This window comes from Syngnathus scovelli, chromosome 1, assembly GCF_024217435.2.
Source record: "Syngnathus scovelli strain Florida chromosome 1, RoL_Ssco_1.2, whole genome shotgun sequence".
NCBI classification, from domain to species: domain Eukaryota; kingdom Metazoa; phylum Chordata; class Actinopteri; order Syngnathiformes; family Syngnathidae; genus Syngnathus; species Syngnathus scovelli.
This window is the reverse complement of record NC_090847.1, coordinates 29,561,564-29,577,500: the sequence shown is the minus strand read 5'-3', so window position 1 is coordinate 29,577,500 and position 15,937 is coordinate 29,561,564. Positions and strand designations below refer to the sequence as shown.

Below are 15,937 nucleotides of genomic sequence, written 5' to 3'. Positions count from 1 at the left end.
GCACAGGCCCATCAAGGTGCGCCGCCGCCGCCGCCAAGCTCTTTGCGAGGGGGCGGCTCGGCTCTCACGCTTTCTCTTCGGCTTTCAGATCAACCTGATTTGGCCGGTGATATACCTCCTCTTCTGGGCCTTCCTCCTCATCTTCTCGCTCTACTCCGAGCCGGTGGTGTGCGGCATCGGTCTGGCCATCATGCTGACCGGCGTGCCCGTCTATTTCCTGGGCGTCTACTGGGACAACAAGCCAAAGTGCTTCGACGCGTTTGTCGGTAGGTTTGTCCCGTCCGGGCCGCGGTTCGGAACGGCCAGACTCGGGGCTCCCGTGGATGGTCTGGTGGCCGCACGGCCCGACGCTCCCGACAGCCGTTTTGGAATCGGTACAGAGCGGTTTAGCCGGGAAGTGTGTGAAGTTTCGTGGAGCCCATCCGACGCTCGATCCCAGACTAACGCCCGCGTCTCCTTCTCCTTCAGACAAGTTGACGTATGTGGGTCAGAAGTTCTGCCTGGTGGTTTATCCAGCTCAGACGTCGGACGACGACGACGAGGGCGAGGAAATGAAAGAAGCCAGGTCGCCTCTGGCCAAAGGGGACGACGAAAAACACAAATCGGCCGACTGCTGAAGCCGCTCGGACGCCCGTTTACTGATCTCTTTCTTACTGGAAATCTTTTGGTGAAAAAAAAAAAAAAAAAATCATCTGTGTGCCAAATATGCTGTGATGACATTTTGAAGAGCAATAAGCTTTCACCTGGAAACGTGTGCAACAAAACACCCGGCCAGCCGTTAGCTGGTCATCTTCACACTGCCCCAAGAGAAACATCTTACAACGTATGTCTTATTATGTTTTTTTTTTTTTTTTTTTTTTATTATTGTTCACTGTGATGACCTCATTGTTTTTCTACTTTTGTTCTCAATTTTGTCTCTTTTTTTCCTCACATATTCAAAACACCAAATTTGATTGTGAAACATTTGTCAAGCGCAAAGATTTGAGAAAGCATTTCTTCTTTTCTAACAGTGGATGCCGTGATTTTCTTTTACATGTTTTTGGTTTAATTTGACTTCCCAGCCATCATCTTCATTTTCTTTTGTCCCACCAACTACTCCGGAGGCTTAAAGCGGCGTCCGTGCGTCCGTTCGTATTGCTGCGGTGTAAAGCGAGTCGATGATTTTGTCGTTTTTGTTCGAACCGTGCAGAAAACGCAGGTTTTTTTTTCTTCTCACCACTACATTTGAATTGTCTTTGCAACGAATCCCAATGCAGACACCATTTACTGTCTTGTCAAATGTATTTTTCTAGTCAACGATTTAGCTGTTTTATGTGCAGAATTATCACGTCATTATTTTTAGAATGAATGGAATTAATAATAGAATTAATTCATTTTTAGAATGAATGGAATTAATAATAGAATTAATGGAATTACAACACACACACACACGCACCTATACATAGAGTGATGATTGATGCTGTTTAGCAGATATTAGATCGATGATTGATGCTGTCTACCAAAAGTTTTTCTTTTTTAAATGCTCTTACATGAACGAATACACGCGCAAAGATAAATTGAACATGCACCTTTGAACTGAAGCAGTGGTATGATTCTTGTTCTTTCCCTAAAATGTTCATTATGCTCTTCAGACCTGCAATAATCATCTTTGTAAGCACGCACGCCTCCTTTAAGTCATTCAGTGCCATTGACGGTTAGAAACGTCAAAGACTGGGTTGGCAATGAATGAGTTAACGTTGCCAAAACATAAAATGCTAATCGTCTGTGGAGGTGCCACTTTGATATTTATTCCTCCCGGGAGTCCCACGGAAGAAAAAAAAAAACAAAAACACACACAATGACATGGAAATAAATAGGAGCAACTCTGGGCCAGTTTTGTTTCTTTCTGTTAGTCGAAATGCCTCATCTTTTGGCTTGCACAAAAAGATAGTTGGGCTACGAAGGAAAAGTGTGATATTGGCGCAAATCAAGTGCTTCTCTAAGTGTTGGAATACTCCTTTGCTAGCTGTACGTTGGAGTCTTTGAAGTAACTCTAACATGGGTTTGAAGGATTTTGACCATATTAAATGCTTATTTGTTTTTTTCTAAAAAACAACAAAAAAAAAAACATTACTTAAAGTAAATGTTTTTTAAGAACTCTAACATGGGTTTGAATGATTTGGACAATATTAAATGGTTATTAATGTGAGCAGTGGTTTATTTTTAGAACACTTTGTATTGATGATACATAAATATCCATCCATCCATCCATCCATCCATCCATCCATCCATCCATCCATCCATCCATCCATCCATCCATCCATCCATCCATCCATCCATCCATCCATCCATCCATCCATCCATCCATCCATCCATCCATCGTCACTTACTCTCTGAGCATCAATCTAAGCAGAGAAAGTCAGTAGACTTACCCCTCCGCAGCCATTGCCTGGCTGCCTGGCTGGCTGCTTGGCTGCCTGCGTGGCTGCCTGGCCGCCTGCCTGTGTGGCTGCCTGGCTGGCTGCTTGGCTGCCTGCCTGCCTCCCTGGCACAACATGGCGGCGGCTTTGACGTACGGAAGAAAGGCGGAAGCGCGACGCTTATTCTTCAGATTTATTTACGACATCACGTTGCACGTGCCGTAAAGTGACTTTCCAAGGACAAGGGCCTCCCTCTCACTGGGACTGGACGCTTCGTTCGACGTAAAAAAACTACAAGGCGGCTTTTCTTGCCTTCCGCTCAGCAGCGCAACTGCGCATGCGCTCTCTCGTACGGGGACCGAATGCGACTCGCTCATTGCAGGTGACAGAATTCACGTTTTTTACGAACCAACCGGTAGGTTACTTATTTTGAAGTAGCGATCGACAACATAAGGCATTCCGTTTGATGGAGACGTAACTCGTCGAGGCAATTGAATGCCTTATGTTGTCGATCGCTGGCTTAACATATGTTAACTACGAATCTGAACAAAATGCACTTTTTCTTACTGCGGGACGAGCTAAAAAGTAGCCACCGGTTTAGTACGTCTAACTGGCATGTTTATGTAGAAAAGTCGTCATTATCGTAAACGATTGCTTTGGATGTTACCAAATTCCGCGGACTTATTTGTGCGTGCAATAATATGGCGGCGTGTCATGCAGTTTCCATCATGCCTCGCATTGAGAACGACATCAAGTTGGATTTCAAAGATGTGCTACTCCGGCCCAAGCGCAGCACCCTCAAATCCAGGAGTGAGGTAGGTACAAATGAACAGCGATGCCAGATGAGGATGAGGATGATGAGGATGCAGTCATTGGTGACCCACATTGTCTCTATCTAGGTGGACCTGCTGAGGAGCTTCACGTTCCGGAACTCCAAGGGCAGCTACACGGGAATTCCCATCATTGCCGCTAACATGGACACAGTGGGCACCTTTGAGATGGCCAAGGCGTTGAACAACGTAGGCGACGCGGAAACCTTTCATTGGAACCGCTGCTACCTCTTTGCGCAATGAGTTCTTGTCTCGTCTTCCGCTAGTTCACGGTCTTCACCACGGTCCATAAGCATTACTCGGTGGAGGACTGGCGGGAGTTTGCAACCGAGCACCCGGAATGCCTCGAGGTACGACGTGATGCATTTCCTCTTTCAAAAGTGTGGACATGTTAAGATGTGGCATTTTAGGTCACATTGCAAAATGGGACCAGAGAATTGGACTTTTTCCAAGGGGGGTTTTGCAAACATTTGAAATCTGGCTGTGCCAAAATCCATTTCTTTGGAGGAGCCAACTTCAATGTTATCAATTCCGCATTGGTTCCAATTGATTCCTTGCAATTTTGCAAGTCTCGACGTCGTATAACACCCCCTCCCTCCCCTCCCATCCCATCCCATCCCAGAACCTTGCGGTCAGCACGGGCACCGGCGAGGCGGACTTCCAGAAGATGTCGGCCATCTTGGCTGCCGTGCCACGCCTACGCTACATCTGCGTGGACGTGGCAAACGGCTACTCGGAGCATTTTGTGCACTTTGTCAAGGACGTGCGGCAGAAGTTCCCCTCGCACACCATCATGGTGAGTCGGAGTCTCGGCGTCGCCGATCCTGACCTTCGTCTGTTAAGTACAAGTTCGCCCCGTTCTCGCAGGCGGGGAACGTGGTGACGGGAGAGATGGTGGAGGAGCTGATCCTGGCCGGTGCCGACATCATCAAAGTGGGCATCGGACCAGGTGAGCGCCATGGGCATTCTTCGCAGTGCAACAGGGTTAGGAGCGGTAGCATGTTGCAACCTATAAAAGTTGCCATTGCTGGAGGGCTGCCTCCATTTTGTGATTTTCTTCCGCAGGCTCCGTGTGCACCACTCGCAAGAAGACGGGCGTGGGCTACCCTCAGCTCAGCGCCGTCATCGAGTGCGCCGACGCGGCCCACGGGCTCAATGGCCACATCATCTCGGTGAGCCGCGATTGGGAAGCGATGGCGGAATTTCCGTTTTTTTTATTTTTTAAATCTCTAACGCCAGCCACGTCACGGCTTCATCGTAATCGGCGTCGTAATCATCGCTGTATAATAAATCACAATCTTAAAATGACAATTGGATCGTTTCCCAAACTTGTTCGGGCCTCTTTGAGAGCCCCCGCTTGATGATGCCGTCCGTGTCTTCCGCAGGACGGGGGATGCACTTGCCCCGGCGATGTCTCCAAGGCTTTCGGTGGGTTGGAAAAGGTCCTTTTTTCTTTTCTTTTCTTTTCTTTCTGTAACCAAAGCGGTGATATCCGTCAGGTGCCGGCGCGGACTTTGTGATGCTGGGCGGCATGCTGGCGGGCCACTCGGAAAGCGGCGGCGAGACCATCGAGAAGCTGGGCAAGAAGTACAAGCTCTTCTACGGCATGAGCTCCGAAGTGGCCATGAAGAAGCACGCCGGCGTCCTGGCCGAGTACAGGTGGCTCCCAAAATCTGCAAAAAAGAGAGCGGCACCAAAGAAGAGTTTGAAAGTGCCGATTTTTAATGACCCCAATTTTGTAGAGCGTCCGAGGGCAAGACTGTGGAGGTGCCGTTCAAAGGTCCCGTGGAGGTGACCATGCGAGACATCCTGGGCGGGGTGCGCTCCACCTGCACCTACGTGGGTGCGGCCAAGCTGAAGGAGCTGAGCCGCAGGACCACCTTCATCAGGGTCACCCAGCAGCTCAACACGGTCTTCGGCAACGACGGCTGACCCCGTCCTCCACGCCGCTTGTACTGTATGCCACGCCTACTATGCTACTCCCATCGGGCTCGCCGATGTCCTCGATTCCTTCCGTAAGCTCAACGTTTAGAATTTTGTCTGTTAACATGGTGTTCCTCACCGGAAAAGAATCTCACGGCGAGAAAGTCCGATAGAGCGTGAGGAGCCCCGTCGGCACCCCCACCAAAGAACGGTTTCTGATGGCGAAGCACTGTTTTGTTTCACATCGTTTATTGACACAGCTCATGGCAGCTACGCAACATTGTGCAAATTAGCCTCCTCAACTCATTCCAACGTAGTTCATTGATGCCAAGATGGCGGCAAAGCGCTCATTTTGCCTGAACAAAAGTTCTCAATGCACTTCCACATAGCTTATTGGACCAAGACAGCAGCAAAGCTTTCATTGGAATTAAAATGCACTTTGACATCATTCCTTCACTCCAGTTTGGCGGCAAAGTCTTTACTTTTATTCTTTTTTTTCAGTAAAAACGTGTCAGCCCATCTCGATGACCTGTGCTCGCAAATGTATTATTTCCGCATTGAGAGTCCAATTTGAAGTGACCGACAAAGCACCAACTGGAGTTGCTGCCATCTAGTGGAACGATACTGATCGTTTTCCCTGTCGTTGCAGAATGTGGCGTTATTTTTGCCACGTCATTTGTCCTTTTGAGAGCAGTCGAGTGAATTTGAAAAAAGGCCTCAATCTCGTATGCAAGCGACCGAAGCGAGCATCCTTGTCCGTTAGCTTGTTTTTAACCGCGACCGACCTTGGGTGTTTTTGTGACGTTTGCTTTCAGCTGGTGTTTCGCATGCATTGTTGCCTTCAAAACAAGTGTTCCTTCCACACGTTAGGTCTGTCGCATCCATCTACAAGTCAGTACAGCTCTGCACGTGCTACGTATGGTCTCCACTTGATGGTGAATGAATGGATGATGAGCCATGACACATGTTTACAAAATAACCCCAAAAAAACACAGCCTACCCGCTGACCCGCACCAAAGTTTGGAATGATGTACAAAATCAATGTGAAGCTCCCGGTCGGTCCATCAAAATGATGCTTTTCGATCAATTTAGATGGGCCCTCTGCGGGGGCTGCCAAAGCTCCACGCCCTCAATGACGCGGCGGATCACCGAGGCCGAAGTGATGAGCAGGTGTCCGGCGGCGTTGAGGAGGGCCGAGGCCACGCGAAGGGCCTCTCTGCAAAAACAAAACAAAATAACCCACTGTCGCATGAGGGGACAAAAAATAAATACAAATCATTTTTAAAAATACATTTGTAAAGAACCAGATTTGGGGGGGGGGGGGGGGAATGGCAACAAATGTTTTGGGGGTTCTGCTCACCTGAGAACTTTTTTGGGTCCCAGACACTGGAAGTCGGCGCTGACCGAGTACAGGCCCTGAAAAGTGGCCTTCACGCTCAAAGAGCCAAACATATCCTTGGGGTTCATCTTGTATAGGTCCAAGGTGACGCTGGCGATGTCTTTTCCCGTCTTGGACTTGATCTTGTCTTGACATCGGGACACAGAGGCACCCTGAGGTCATTGGGAACAAACGGTTAGCAAGCGCTAGTCAAAAGATGCTCAGTGACTTGATGGCATCCCTCCAGGGGGCGGTAGTGCCATCCGCTGAGCATTGCAATGTGCCACAATCTCTCCACCCAAATTGCCATGGCTGCATTTATTTTAGGGTTCTGCTTGATTTCAGTCATTTGAAGTCTCAAGTGGCTTTTGCAACGGGACAAGGAGGGAAAAAAATGGCGCAAATTGCAACTAACTCCTCTTTGGGCGTGCCACGACGACTCGCGCTGATCTATGGGGGACAAAATAGCAGAAATGTCTGAACGAATCAACAAATTCCAGTACCGACGGAGGTCGCCACGTCTGACCGGGCTCCAGGGCCACGATGGCGGCGTTGTCCGGCAACGTCGCCAGGAAATCGTCCGAGTCCACCTCCGTCCCGTCCTCTTCGCAGACCAGGGACACCAGAGTGACCAGCGACAGCGCCTGACAGACCTGGAGCCAGCCAGACACGATCCAATGAAAGCCCACAAGGAAACTCCTAGAGCAGCGTAATAATCACCCACCCTCTCTTTCAGTTCCTCCAAAGTCCCGGCCGTGATGCCCTTCTTGGCCTCTCGGTTGGGACTGCGAACCCTGAACGGACGCTGGGGCGCGGACCACACTCGCTTGGTTACCGACCTGCAGACGGGCAAAACCAATCTTGAGCTCGGTCACAAAAATGATCTCAAAGGCCTGGCCTGGAATGATTTTTCTCAATGTGGGAAAAGTGTCCGCTGAATGGGAAGTCATCTTGCTACCTAACCGCACCAAAATCTTACTTACTTAATCAACGACGACGTGGCGTCCATTGCGAGTCGCTTGTTCTCACTGGTGTGATTTAACAATAACAATGTCAGCTTTAACAAGCGCATCGTGGACTTTGCTCTTCGAGTGCTGACCATCCAGATACAGCAACACCAAGGCAAAGTTCATCCAGATTGCGCGCACAAGTGTAAAAATACCAAAAGGCGCGGCGCGGCGCGGCGCGGCAAAGCGCCACGATTCCAGATCGTCAGTGTCATTTCTCACGCTTTCAAGTACATGCGAATGTATTTATTCTGACAAACGTTTACTCCCAACATTTGAAAAAATACAGCTGTACTTTTTTTCTCCAACATTTTCAGTTTTAAAACTATCGAAAGTTGTAATAGCTTAAAAGCCAGTGTTCAAAATGTCTAGCCTGAAAAAACCCTTCCAAGACAGGCAAGTGGTATTTTTTCAGATGTATCGCTAGCACATTTTGCTAGAACATGAAATTGATTTTTATATTTACTTATTCACTTATTCAGTCCTTTCTTCTTCTTCTGCTTCTTCTTCTTCTTCTTTATTCAAGTCAGTGCACCTACTTACTTGTACCAGTTGCATTACATACATACATACATACATACATACATACATACATACATACATACATACATACATACATACATACATACATACATACATACATACATACATACATACATACATAAATTAAAACGCGCCAAATTGCGTCATATCCGGAATAAAAATGTAGTTGCGCTCGTTTCTGAACCCGTATTGCTCAGACACGTCGGAAGACAGTTATTTCCATTCAGCCTGTCTAAGCACCACCCGCGCGGCATACAAAGTACGAAAAATCGAAACACTTAACTGAAGGCGGGAGTGCTGGAAACGTCAGCGGAACTTTTCGAGCAAGCGCGGTATAAGCGCGACGCAAACAACAGTTCAACAACTGCAGTCGCTCCTTCGTTAGTGAATAAAAGGCCAGTTCCTTCTTCGATACTTCGATACAACTTAGCGACCCGAGCTATTGCGGAACGAGCCCTTAACACTTTCTTTGACTGAGACGATGGCGTCAAGGAAGCCTAACGACACCCCTGCCGGTGAGTCACTTTAAAACGAGCTTTCATTGAACCATGTGTATCACAGCTCATTTTTAATGGACGAGCATCCAAGTTAACTTTTGGTTACTCTCGGGGCTTTTATTTTCTGCAAAGTGCATCATCGCTGTTTTCAAGAGTTTTGATTGGCCATGTTTGACTTGGGTACATCGCAGCCTCTGTTCAACGTTGAGGTGACTAACAACACTCAGGACATGTGAAAGATGACAAACACTCTCAAACATCCCCTGATCTTAAACTTTGCCCGAGAGGGCAAAGAAAAACTAGCTAGGTTCGGTATTGTTCCTCATCAGTGGTCTATCTTCTATTAATCCATGTAGGCTTTGTATGTTTAAGGGCCCTCGCGCTATCCCCATATAAAAAGTAAATATCACACGATTACGCAGGGACCTTTTGCTTTGTCGTCAATTCCCCCCCCCAAAAAAAACAAAAAAAACAAACAAAAAACAACCCAGACCAGATTCTTGGGTGCAATAGTCTGGAGATGCTCCATTTCCCTTGTGTCCTGCCTTCTGTCCAGGTGTCAGTCATCCCTTGGCCAGTTTGCAGCTGCTGGCTCCGCCCGTGCGCTTGCTATCCGCCGCCCTCTGGAAGGTCATGAAGCAGCGGGAAGTGGCGCAGTACGGTGTCCTGGCGGAATTTGTGGAGTCCACTTGCGACGCCGTGTCCGACTTGCTCACCTCCAGGCACCGGGCCAAGCTGGCGTTGGGGCTGAGAACGCGAGTGGGTGTCTTGTCAGTCGTTTGGCATTTCTTTGCGCATCGGTCCTTTTGACAAAGCGCAAGATAGATTTTTAGGGAACCGCCGTGATGTCGGTGCCTGACTTGAACATTCACGCTTTGCCTCCATTCCAGCTAATCTTGGAGCTCCTGCGTGTCCCGCAACCCGATGCCAGCGTCATTGGGACCCACCTGAGAAAGATAAAAGCTCCTCCCGTCCCGTCCACTTCTACCGCGGTACGCGCGTTCATCTGGTTTCTTGTGTCTCGTCGGAGCTCAACCAGCTTTTATGCCTGCAGAAGATTGACGTCAAGGTGAGAAAATCGGTCGAGAGTTTTCACACGCTGGTCCACGAGCTGCTCACTGACTCGGCTGCCAAGGAGGAGTTTTTCCAGGCGAGTACTTCTTCTTGTCCCCCCGCCACTTCACTCAAGCAGCGGCATATCTGCAGCTATCTTAATTTAAGGACGACAAAGATGATAATCCCACCTCAAAATTTGGTGCGGTTACAAGTTTAATCTCTCGAGCAGGAGTGTCAAACTCGCTTTGGTTGCGGGCCGGATCACAGCCATAGTTTCCATTCGAGGGCCGTTGTCAATGCCTTCTGTTAGAGACTGATGAGGAACTTGCTTTGAAATCAGAGACTTGTAAAGAATGCTTTAAAAAGGTATTTCAACATTGCTAGCAATGTCTTTTAATACACATTTGAATTCATATTTTGAAATCAGAAACCAGTTGTTCAAATCATTTGAAAAGTGGAGTAGTAATAGAAAGATCTATATTTTCTAAAAGGTGATTCGTAACCAAAATTGCTCGAATTGATTTCCTATTATATAATCAGAGACTTGTTCAAATAATAATTCTTTGCAACAAGGTTTGGCTGTATTTCTCACTGACAGGAGGAGTTCCTGGAGGACTACGGTCCATTATTCGAGGAAAGACTGGAGAAGCTGCTGTGGGAGTTTCTCATTCGATTGGATCAACTGCTCCCGGTGCCCAGCCTTCCTCAGGTCGGTAAGGGAGGGCGGGCGAGAGCAAGCGTCCGTCCGTCCGTCCGTCCGTCCGTCCGTCCGTGCGTGCAGCTAGCCCCGATTGAAGAGCGTGTGCGTGCAGACGGTGTCGTGGCTCAGCGAGAACCCTGCCGTCTTGGAAGAGTGCGCCCGTGCCGCCAGCCAGCCCCAGCTTCTCAAGACTTTGCTCGACCATCAAGCCTGTCTCTCGGGTGAGCGAACGTGGCTGGCATCCAGCGCCGTTGTGGTGTTTTCCGGACATTTGCTCCAACTTTGAATATTGGACTCAAGTTGGCTTTCAATAGCAAATAAAAGAACCACGATTGTTGCGGCGTGTCTGCATATCTCTTTCTTAAAGGCTTTTATAAGAGTGACGCTAATGCTATTGGCCTTTTACCTGCGTTGTTAGCACAAAGCTAATGGGCTTAGTTGCTGTGCTTGTGGCATTAGAATTGAACATGGAATCGTTGGCAAAGCTGCGTGAACAAAGTTTTACAATGCGGATCACGTTTCCCAAACGTTCATGATGGGATGTGCTCTGTTCACTGTTTTTCTGGTTGTTTTTTTCTTCTTCTTCTTCTTCTTCTTCTTCTTCTTCTTCTATACTCCCGATAGCATGCCTCCCACCGAACGCGGCAGACTCCATCTTGACAGCCGTCTCTTTACCGCTCTCTGGAAAAGTGCCTTCAAGTCTGCAACAAGGCCCCGGGTCGTCAACCTCTTGCGGGGATCAGCCGATGCGCGAGCCAGACCCAACGCCGCCCGCGGCCGCCGCAATCTGCGGGCTGCTGACCGACAGCGACGACGCGCCGGCAATCAAGAAGGCCAAGCGAGACGGCGGCGAGCTGACGGGGAGGAGCGGCTGCGCCGAGGCCGGCGATGACGAACCCACGACGTCCCGAAAGCATCGCAGCCTCGTCGTGGCGGCCCTTGGACGCCGCCAACTCAGACTGGTGATTCCAAAACTGTCGAGCGCCCAGCTATGTCCGGGAGCGACGCCTTCTGGCCCAAAAAGTGAGGCTTTGTGAATATTTTCTTTCTCTACTCAACTCAACTCACCTCACTTAGGACTCTCATTCTGAGCAGAGCAAAAAGGAAAAAGAATTGGCCACATATTTTGCTTCGATCCCATGTCGGTCGTGTGGATTCATTTTAATACGGACGTGGCTGATAAGGAATATGACGCATTGGACCTTGTTAGCGTTCTTTCAAACGGGCCATTGTTTTCTATCATGGATCGAGAAGCCTGTGGCATCACAATTGTCGCTGGAATTGCGGGCAAAAATTAACCAAGGTTTACAAGACCAAATAAATGTTGCAATTTTGAGAAGAAATGCAAATTTGTTCCATCTCGGAATAAGGCTGGAAAGTCAGATGTGAATGACGGATTGTTTTTTGAACCGTGACAGCAAACTCGGATGACTCCATCTCGACGTCCCTCCCTTCAGAGCTTTTCGGAAGCGTGGCCTCAAATCCGCAACGAGGCACTGGGTCTTCCGAGGATCGGGCCGCGCCGAGACCAACCAAAACGGTCGCCCCCGAAAGAAGCCGCAATGAGCAAGATGGCGGCAGGCCGGCCACCTCCAAGGCAAGGAGCAGCCTCGCTCGACACGAGCAAGCGAGCGGCGACGGGGAAGCGCTAACGCCCCAAAAGCCCCGCCAACCCAAAGTGGTGATTCGAAAACTGCGGCGCTGCGAGCTCCATCTAGGAGCGGCGTCTTTCTACGGGCTGAAGAGCGTCGACGAGAAAGAGTAAGCGAGCGCCTTGGGCGCGCACTCAATCAGCTCGCTCCAGCGCATGTCGGTCGGTCGGGCGGCCTTTTTTCTGGAAATCGGCTTTCGGCCATGTACGGTCGTTTTTGGTTTTTCATGTCGACTAGATTCAAATGATAGTTTGCAAGTCACTCACGAGAAGTCCTTTTGCGGCTGGACATCAGCGAGCATTTTGTATCGAAACACCACTCTAGGACATGGTCAACTGCTAGATATTGTGTTTTTGAATCTTCTTGACAGAAATTGTCCAAGGTCAGGAAGCGGAGGTGCCTCGTCATCTCCTCAGCGGCGCAGCAGCAGCAGCAGCAGCAGCAGTGCAGGTAGAAAGTTCCACATTTGATTTTTAAAACCCAACCAGGAAACTGGTATCAAAAAAAAAAAAAAAAAAAACACGAATCGTTTTTCAAATGTAATTAATTTTCATTCGTTATTTACTTTGCTTCCCACAGTCTCAAATTTTCTGAATGTGTTGTTGTTTTTTTCTTTGGGGGTCTTTGCGCGTGAAGAGGCGCCGGTCCCCTCGGGCGATGATTACGTGGCAGATTCTGAGGACGAAGGCACCAAGAAGTTCAAGGAGAGAGTAAGTGAAGACTTTCTCCACCGTCCAAGTTGACCCCTGACCCACCTTCTCGTTCGTTTCCCTCAGCTGTTTCTCAAGCGTTATCGCAAAAGCAAGCACGGCACGTTTTTCCCCACCCTGCGTGAATTCTTGAAGCTGCGGAAGCGCGCCGTGCTGCTTATTGCCCACCGTGACGGTGTCTTTGACCGCTTCAGTCTTACGTGAGCAATCATTTGATTGGAAAATGCTGATACTTACTTCAGAATAAATGCAGTTTTAATGTGCACCTCTTGGACCTTTTTGTACCGCACTTCCGGAAAGTACTTTTTTCCACGGGGGAAAATGTTTGGCCTGCTTTGTTTTTTGGCAGCGGAAGCCCCTCCTCGCAACATTTCACCACAGAGACAGTTTCATTCAGCATTGATCTCTCTTTCAAATTCACCTGCAACTGATATGAACACCGTGTTGTGTTTAAAAATGAAAGCAAAAAAACAAAAAAAAAACAATGAATGCTAAGCTAATTGCGAGAATGCTTAAGTCTAAAAAAACATTCGATAGCCGTTGATATGCATATGACAAATAGCCAGCAGAGGATTTCTGGAAGATTTTCACAGTCGACAGCCGATCCCCCCCGTGGCTGCGATGGTCTCTCCCGTGATGTACGAGGCCTCCTGCGTGCACAGGAAGGCTACCACTCCCCCGATTTCCTCCGCTTCGCCGACTCTGTGGGGCCCGGCCGGCGGGTCAAGAAAGTTGCACCGTTTCGTACGCCAACCAGAGGTGAAACGTACCTTTTGATGCACATCTGCTTTTTGAAGTAATCCATGATGTCGTCATTTTCCCACAACTAATAAGCAAAAGGAAATAGAATTGAAAGAACTGGAAGCCGCTCGACCAATGGCGCTTCGGCGTTCCATTTGTGCCCGACGGTCGTGCGTGATAGTTGGCCAAACTAAAACGAAACGCAGCCTCCAAAGCAGAACAACCGCCACCACGAAGTCATTTTTTTTTTTGTTGAGCGTGTCCAGCAAATGTGAAACTTAAATATTGACCAAGCAACGGCTTGGCGCATTCATTCGTCAGTAGGCTGATATGAAATTTGCTTTTTTATGCCAACTCAGAATTAAACGCCGCTAACCGATTCATCAGCTGATTCTTTGGAACTGCATTTTTTGGGGGGGTTCCTTTTACCAATTCAAGGCCAAAGTGGATGTCTCACCGGGGCGCTGAAGTGCGTTTTGATGATGCCGGGGGCCACGCAGTTCACCCTGATGTTGCTCTGAGCCAGCTCGGGGGCCAGCGCCCGGGTCAGACTCACCAAGGCGGTCTTACTCACGCTGTACGCACCCAAGCCCTGTCGGAAAAAAAAAAAAAGGGGGGGGGTCCACAATAGAGTCTTGCAAGTTGTCGCTTACGGTCTTTGGTGCTGGTCGGCTGACCTGCATGGGTTGGTAGGCGGCCACGGACGACACAAGCACAACATTTCCCCCGCTAAATGAAGCACACAACTTTCTGTTAATTTTTCTTGCAACATAGGACAAAAATAATGAGTGATGACATTCGTACAATTCCCTAATTAAAAAAAAGAAAAAGCCCAATCTTTTCCTACTATATTAGGCAAAGTATTTCTATATACATACGTATGTATTTACCGTATTGGCCCGAATATAAGACGAGTTTCTTTTTTGCATTGAAATAAAACTGAACTTATTTGTTTATTTTTTTTACATACTATATTTGATAAAATTTCAAATAGCTGACAATATACATTTTGATCAACCAAATTTCAAGAGGGGAAAAAAATGCCAGGACTCGATGATTTAAATACTTTCTTTCAGTCAGTGAAACAAAACGTCATTTATATAGCACTTTTTGCACGAAGATTGCGCTTTACGAGTTAAACTCATTTTCACCAGCCCACAAGCTCAGGCACATTTTTGAAACTCACCCCCTCTTTGCCATATGCGGAACCACCAACTTGGTCATGAGGAAGGCCGCTTTTACATTGACGGACATAACCTAAAAAATGATGGCACGGCAATCAATTTGAGATTTAATAAAAAAACAAAACAAAGTCCATTACGTGACGAACCTTGTCCCAGACTTCCTCCGTGGTGTCCATGAGGTTTCCGAAGAAAGGGTTCACAGCCGCGTTGGACACCAGGATGTCAACACCGCCGCACTGATCCAGAGCCTGCATGAAATCCACCATAAGATGTGCAGCGCGGCGCACCCGTTAAGTATTCACGCCGCACCGTCTGAAGCAGCCTTTCTCGATCGCCGTGGTTCCCGACGTTACAGGTGGTGCCGGTGACTCGGATGTTCTGGCTCTGCAGCAGGGCCACGGCCTTGTCCACGCCGGCCTGGCGCCTGCTGCTCACCACCACGTGAGCCCCCCTCTCGCCCAGGGCTCGGGCCGCGGCCAGGCCGATGCTTGAGCCAGAACAAACGATGCCTGAGAGTTTTTCTTTGGAACGGCAAAACATGCTTACCCAGCCGTGGAGGCCGTGACAATGGCCACTTTGCCAGCGAGGCTACTCTGAGACATGCCTCTGTGACCTGAGACGGGAGTGGTCGGAAGGCACCTGAGGGCAACCCTAAACATCACCTGTGGGGTCACAAAAGGCAAGTAGTCATTCTGCTTTTCTGCTTGATAATTGCTTGTAGAGGCCACGCAACTCACTTCGACAGCAAGAGTGGCATATTTTCAACGCATTTGATTGACTCTGCCCAACCAATCGGAGGACGTCTACTACTGATGTCACCGTGGGCCAGTCGTCTTGCAAATTTAAAATCCGATTGGCTTCAAAACACTCCAAAAACAGTCCACATTTGGTCGGCGCTACAGATCAACGTGCCCACCACGAAGCGTAACACTCGTATGGTTAGCATTTGCGTTACCTTGCCACAATTCAACATGAGCATTAGTCACTAAAATTAACGGCGTTTTCGTCAATCATATCAATGACCAATTAATACATTTCAATGAAAGTAAAGTCAAGACCTTTAGACTCTTCGCACTTCGTGAGAGGCAAACGCGGTTGTCCTTCCGGGTTAACAGGCATTATCGGTTCGGTTCGTTTTGGTATTTAGACCTATTTTAAATTCAGATCACCCGGTCCGTCCTTTCAAAACTACATATATCGAATTTAATTGAAAGCTCACAATTGTCTTATTCACTGCTTTTTTTTTTTTTTTTTATCGAGCCAATAAACGCCACTCACGTCAAGGAGCCAATCAGAAAGTGAGCGAGCTAAGCGATC

At 48.3% G+C, this 15,937-nt stretch overlaps 5 protein-coding genes and 1 long non-coding RNA gene across 12 annotated transcripts in view; 3 read left to right on the top strand and 3 right to left on the bottom strand.

Moving 5' to 3' along the window:
- slc7a8a (solute carrier family 7 member 8a) overlaps positions 1-1,838 on the top strand; it is a 9,430-nt gene extending 7,592 nt beyond the window's left edge. For all 3 annotated transcript variants that reach the window (XM_049727692.1, XM_049727617.1, XM_068650915.1), the window contains 3 exons: positions 1-16; positions 89-266; positions 469-1,838. The exon at positions 1-16 is cut by the window's left edge and continues 134 nt beyond it. In XM_049727692.1, coding sequence (XP_049583649.1) covers positions 1-16; positions 89-266; positions 469-617 — 343 coding nt within the window. In that variant the 3' untranslated portion in view covers positions 618-1,838. The remainder of the gene's footprint in view (positions 17-88; positions 267-468) is intronic.
- LOC125976252 (uncharacterized) overlaps positions 1-2,551 on the bottom strand; it is a 10,453-nt gene extending 7,902 nt beyond the window's left edge. Inside the window, exon 1 of the long non-coding RNA XR_007484208.1 lies at positions 2,412-2,551. This is a non-coding gene — a long non-coding RNA (uncharacterized lncRNA). The remainder of the gene's footprint in view (positions 1-2,411) is intronic.
- Positions 2,552-2,642: 91 nt separating this feature from the next.
- On the top strand, positions 2,643-5,680 carry gmpr2 (guanosine monophosphate reductase 2). 2 transcript variants are annotated; one of them, XM_049730747.1, is made up of 10 exons: positions 2,643-2,781; positions 3,120-3,214; positions 3,299-3,418; positions 3,496-3,579; positions 3,852-4,025; positions 4,097-4,178; positions 4,295-4,401; positions 4,615-4,657; positions 4,729-4,888; positions 4,972-5,680. In XM_049730747.1, the coding sequence occupies exons 2-10, from the start codon at positions 3,128-3,130 to the stop codon at positions 5,159-5,161; spliced, it is 1,047 nt and encodes a 348-aa protein (XP_049586704.1). In that variant the 5' UTR covers positions 2,643-2,781; positions 3,120-3,127; the 3' UTR covers positions 5,162-5,680. The 2 variants fall into 2 exon arrangements, with proteins under 2 accessions (XP_049586704.1, XP_049586610.1); XM_049730653.1 differs by having other exon boundaries at positions 2,667-2,814.
- Positions 5,385-7,990, bottom strand: cideb (cell death inducing DFFA like effector b). The gene is made up of 5 exons (XM_049732141.2): positions 7,514-7,990; positions 7,255-7,369; positions 7,034-7,183; positions 6,513-6,703; positions 5,385-6,368 (listed from the first exon to the last, which is right to left on the bottom strand). The coding sequence occupies exons 1-5, from the start codon at positions 7,630-7,632 to the stop codon at positions 6,236-6,238; spliced, it is 708 nt and encodes a 235-aa protein (XP_049588098.1). The 5' UTR covers positions 7,633-7,990; the 3' UTR covers positions 5,385-6,235.
- A 262-nt stretch (positions 7,991-8,252) lies between these two features.
- tinf2 (TERF1 (TRF1)-interacting nuclear factor 2) lies at positions 8,253-12,960 on the top strand. Of its 4 annotated transcripts, none has more exons than XM_068650883.1 (11): positions 8,253-8,595; positions 9,134-9,336; positions 9,468-9,569; positions 9,632-9,727; positions 10,232-10,342; positions 10,431-10,554; positions 10,958-11,356; positions 11,752-11,930; positions 12,356-12,435; positions 12,622-12,695; positions 12,762-12,960. In XM_068650883.1, the coding sequence occupies exons 1-10, from the start codon at positions 8,562-8,564 to the stop codon at positions 12,644-12,646; spliced, it is 1,353 nt and encodes a 450-aa protein (XP_068506984.1). In that variant the 5' UTR covers positions 8,253-8,561; the 3' UTR covers positions 12,647-12,695; positions 12,762-12,960. The 4 variants fall into 4 exon arrangements, with proteins under 4 accessions (XP_068506984.1, XP_068506982.1, XP_068506981.1 ...); XM_068650881.1 differs by having other exon boundaries at positions 8,260-8,595; positions 11,791-12,094; XM_068650880.1 differs by having other exon boundaries at positions 8,261-8,595; positions 11,752-12,094.
- dhrs4 (dehydrogenase/reductase (SDR family) member 4) lies at positions 12,512-15,876 on the bottom strand. Its single transcript, XM_049732106.2, has 9 exons — positions 15,679-15,876; positions 15,167-15,282; positions 14,930-15,107; positions 14,767-14,868; positions 14,623-14,693; positions 14,114-14,165; positions 13,894-14,028; positions 13,466-13,521; positions 12,512-13,397 (listed from the first exon to the last, which is right to left on the bottom strand). The coding sequence occupies exons 2-9, from the start codon at positions 15,277-15,279 to the stop codon at positions 13,283-13,285; spliced, it is 822 nt and encodes a 273-aa protein (XP_049588063.1). The 5' UTR covers positions 15,280-15,282; positions 15,679-15,876; the 3' UTR covers positions 12,512-13,282.
- Positions 15,877-15,937: the final 61 nt, after the last annotated feature.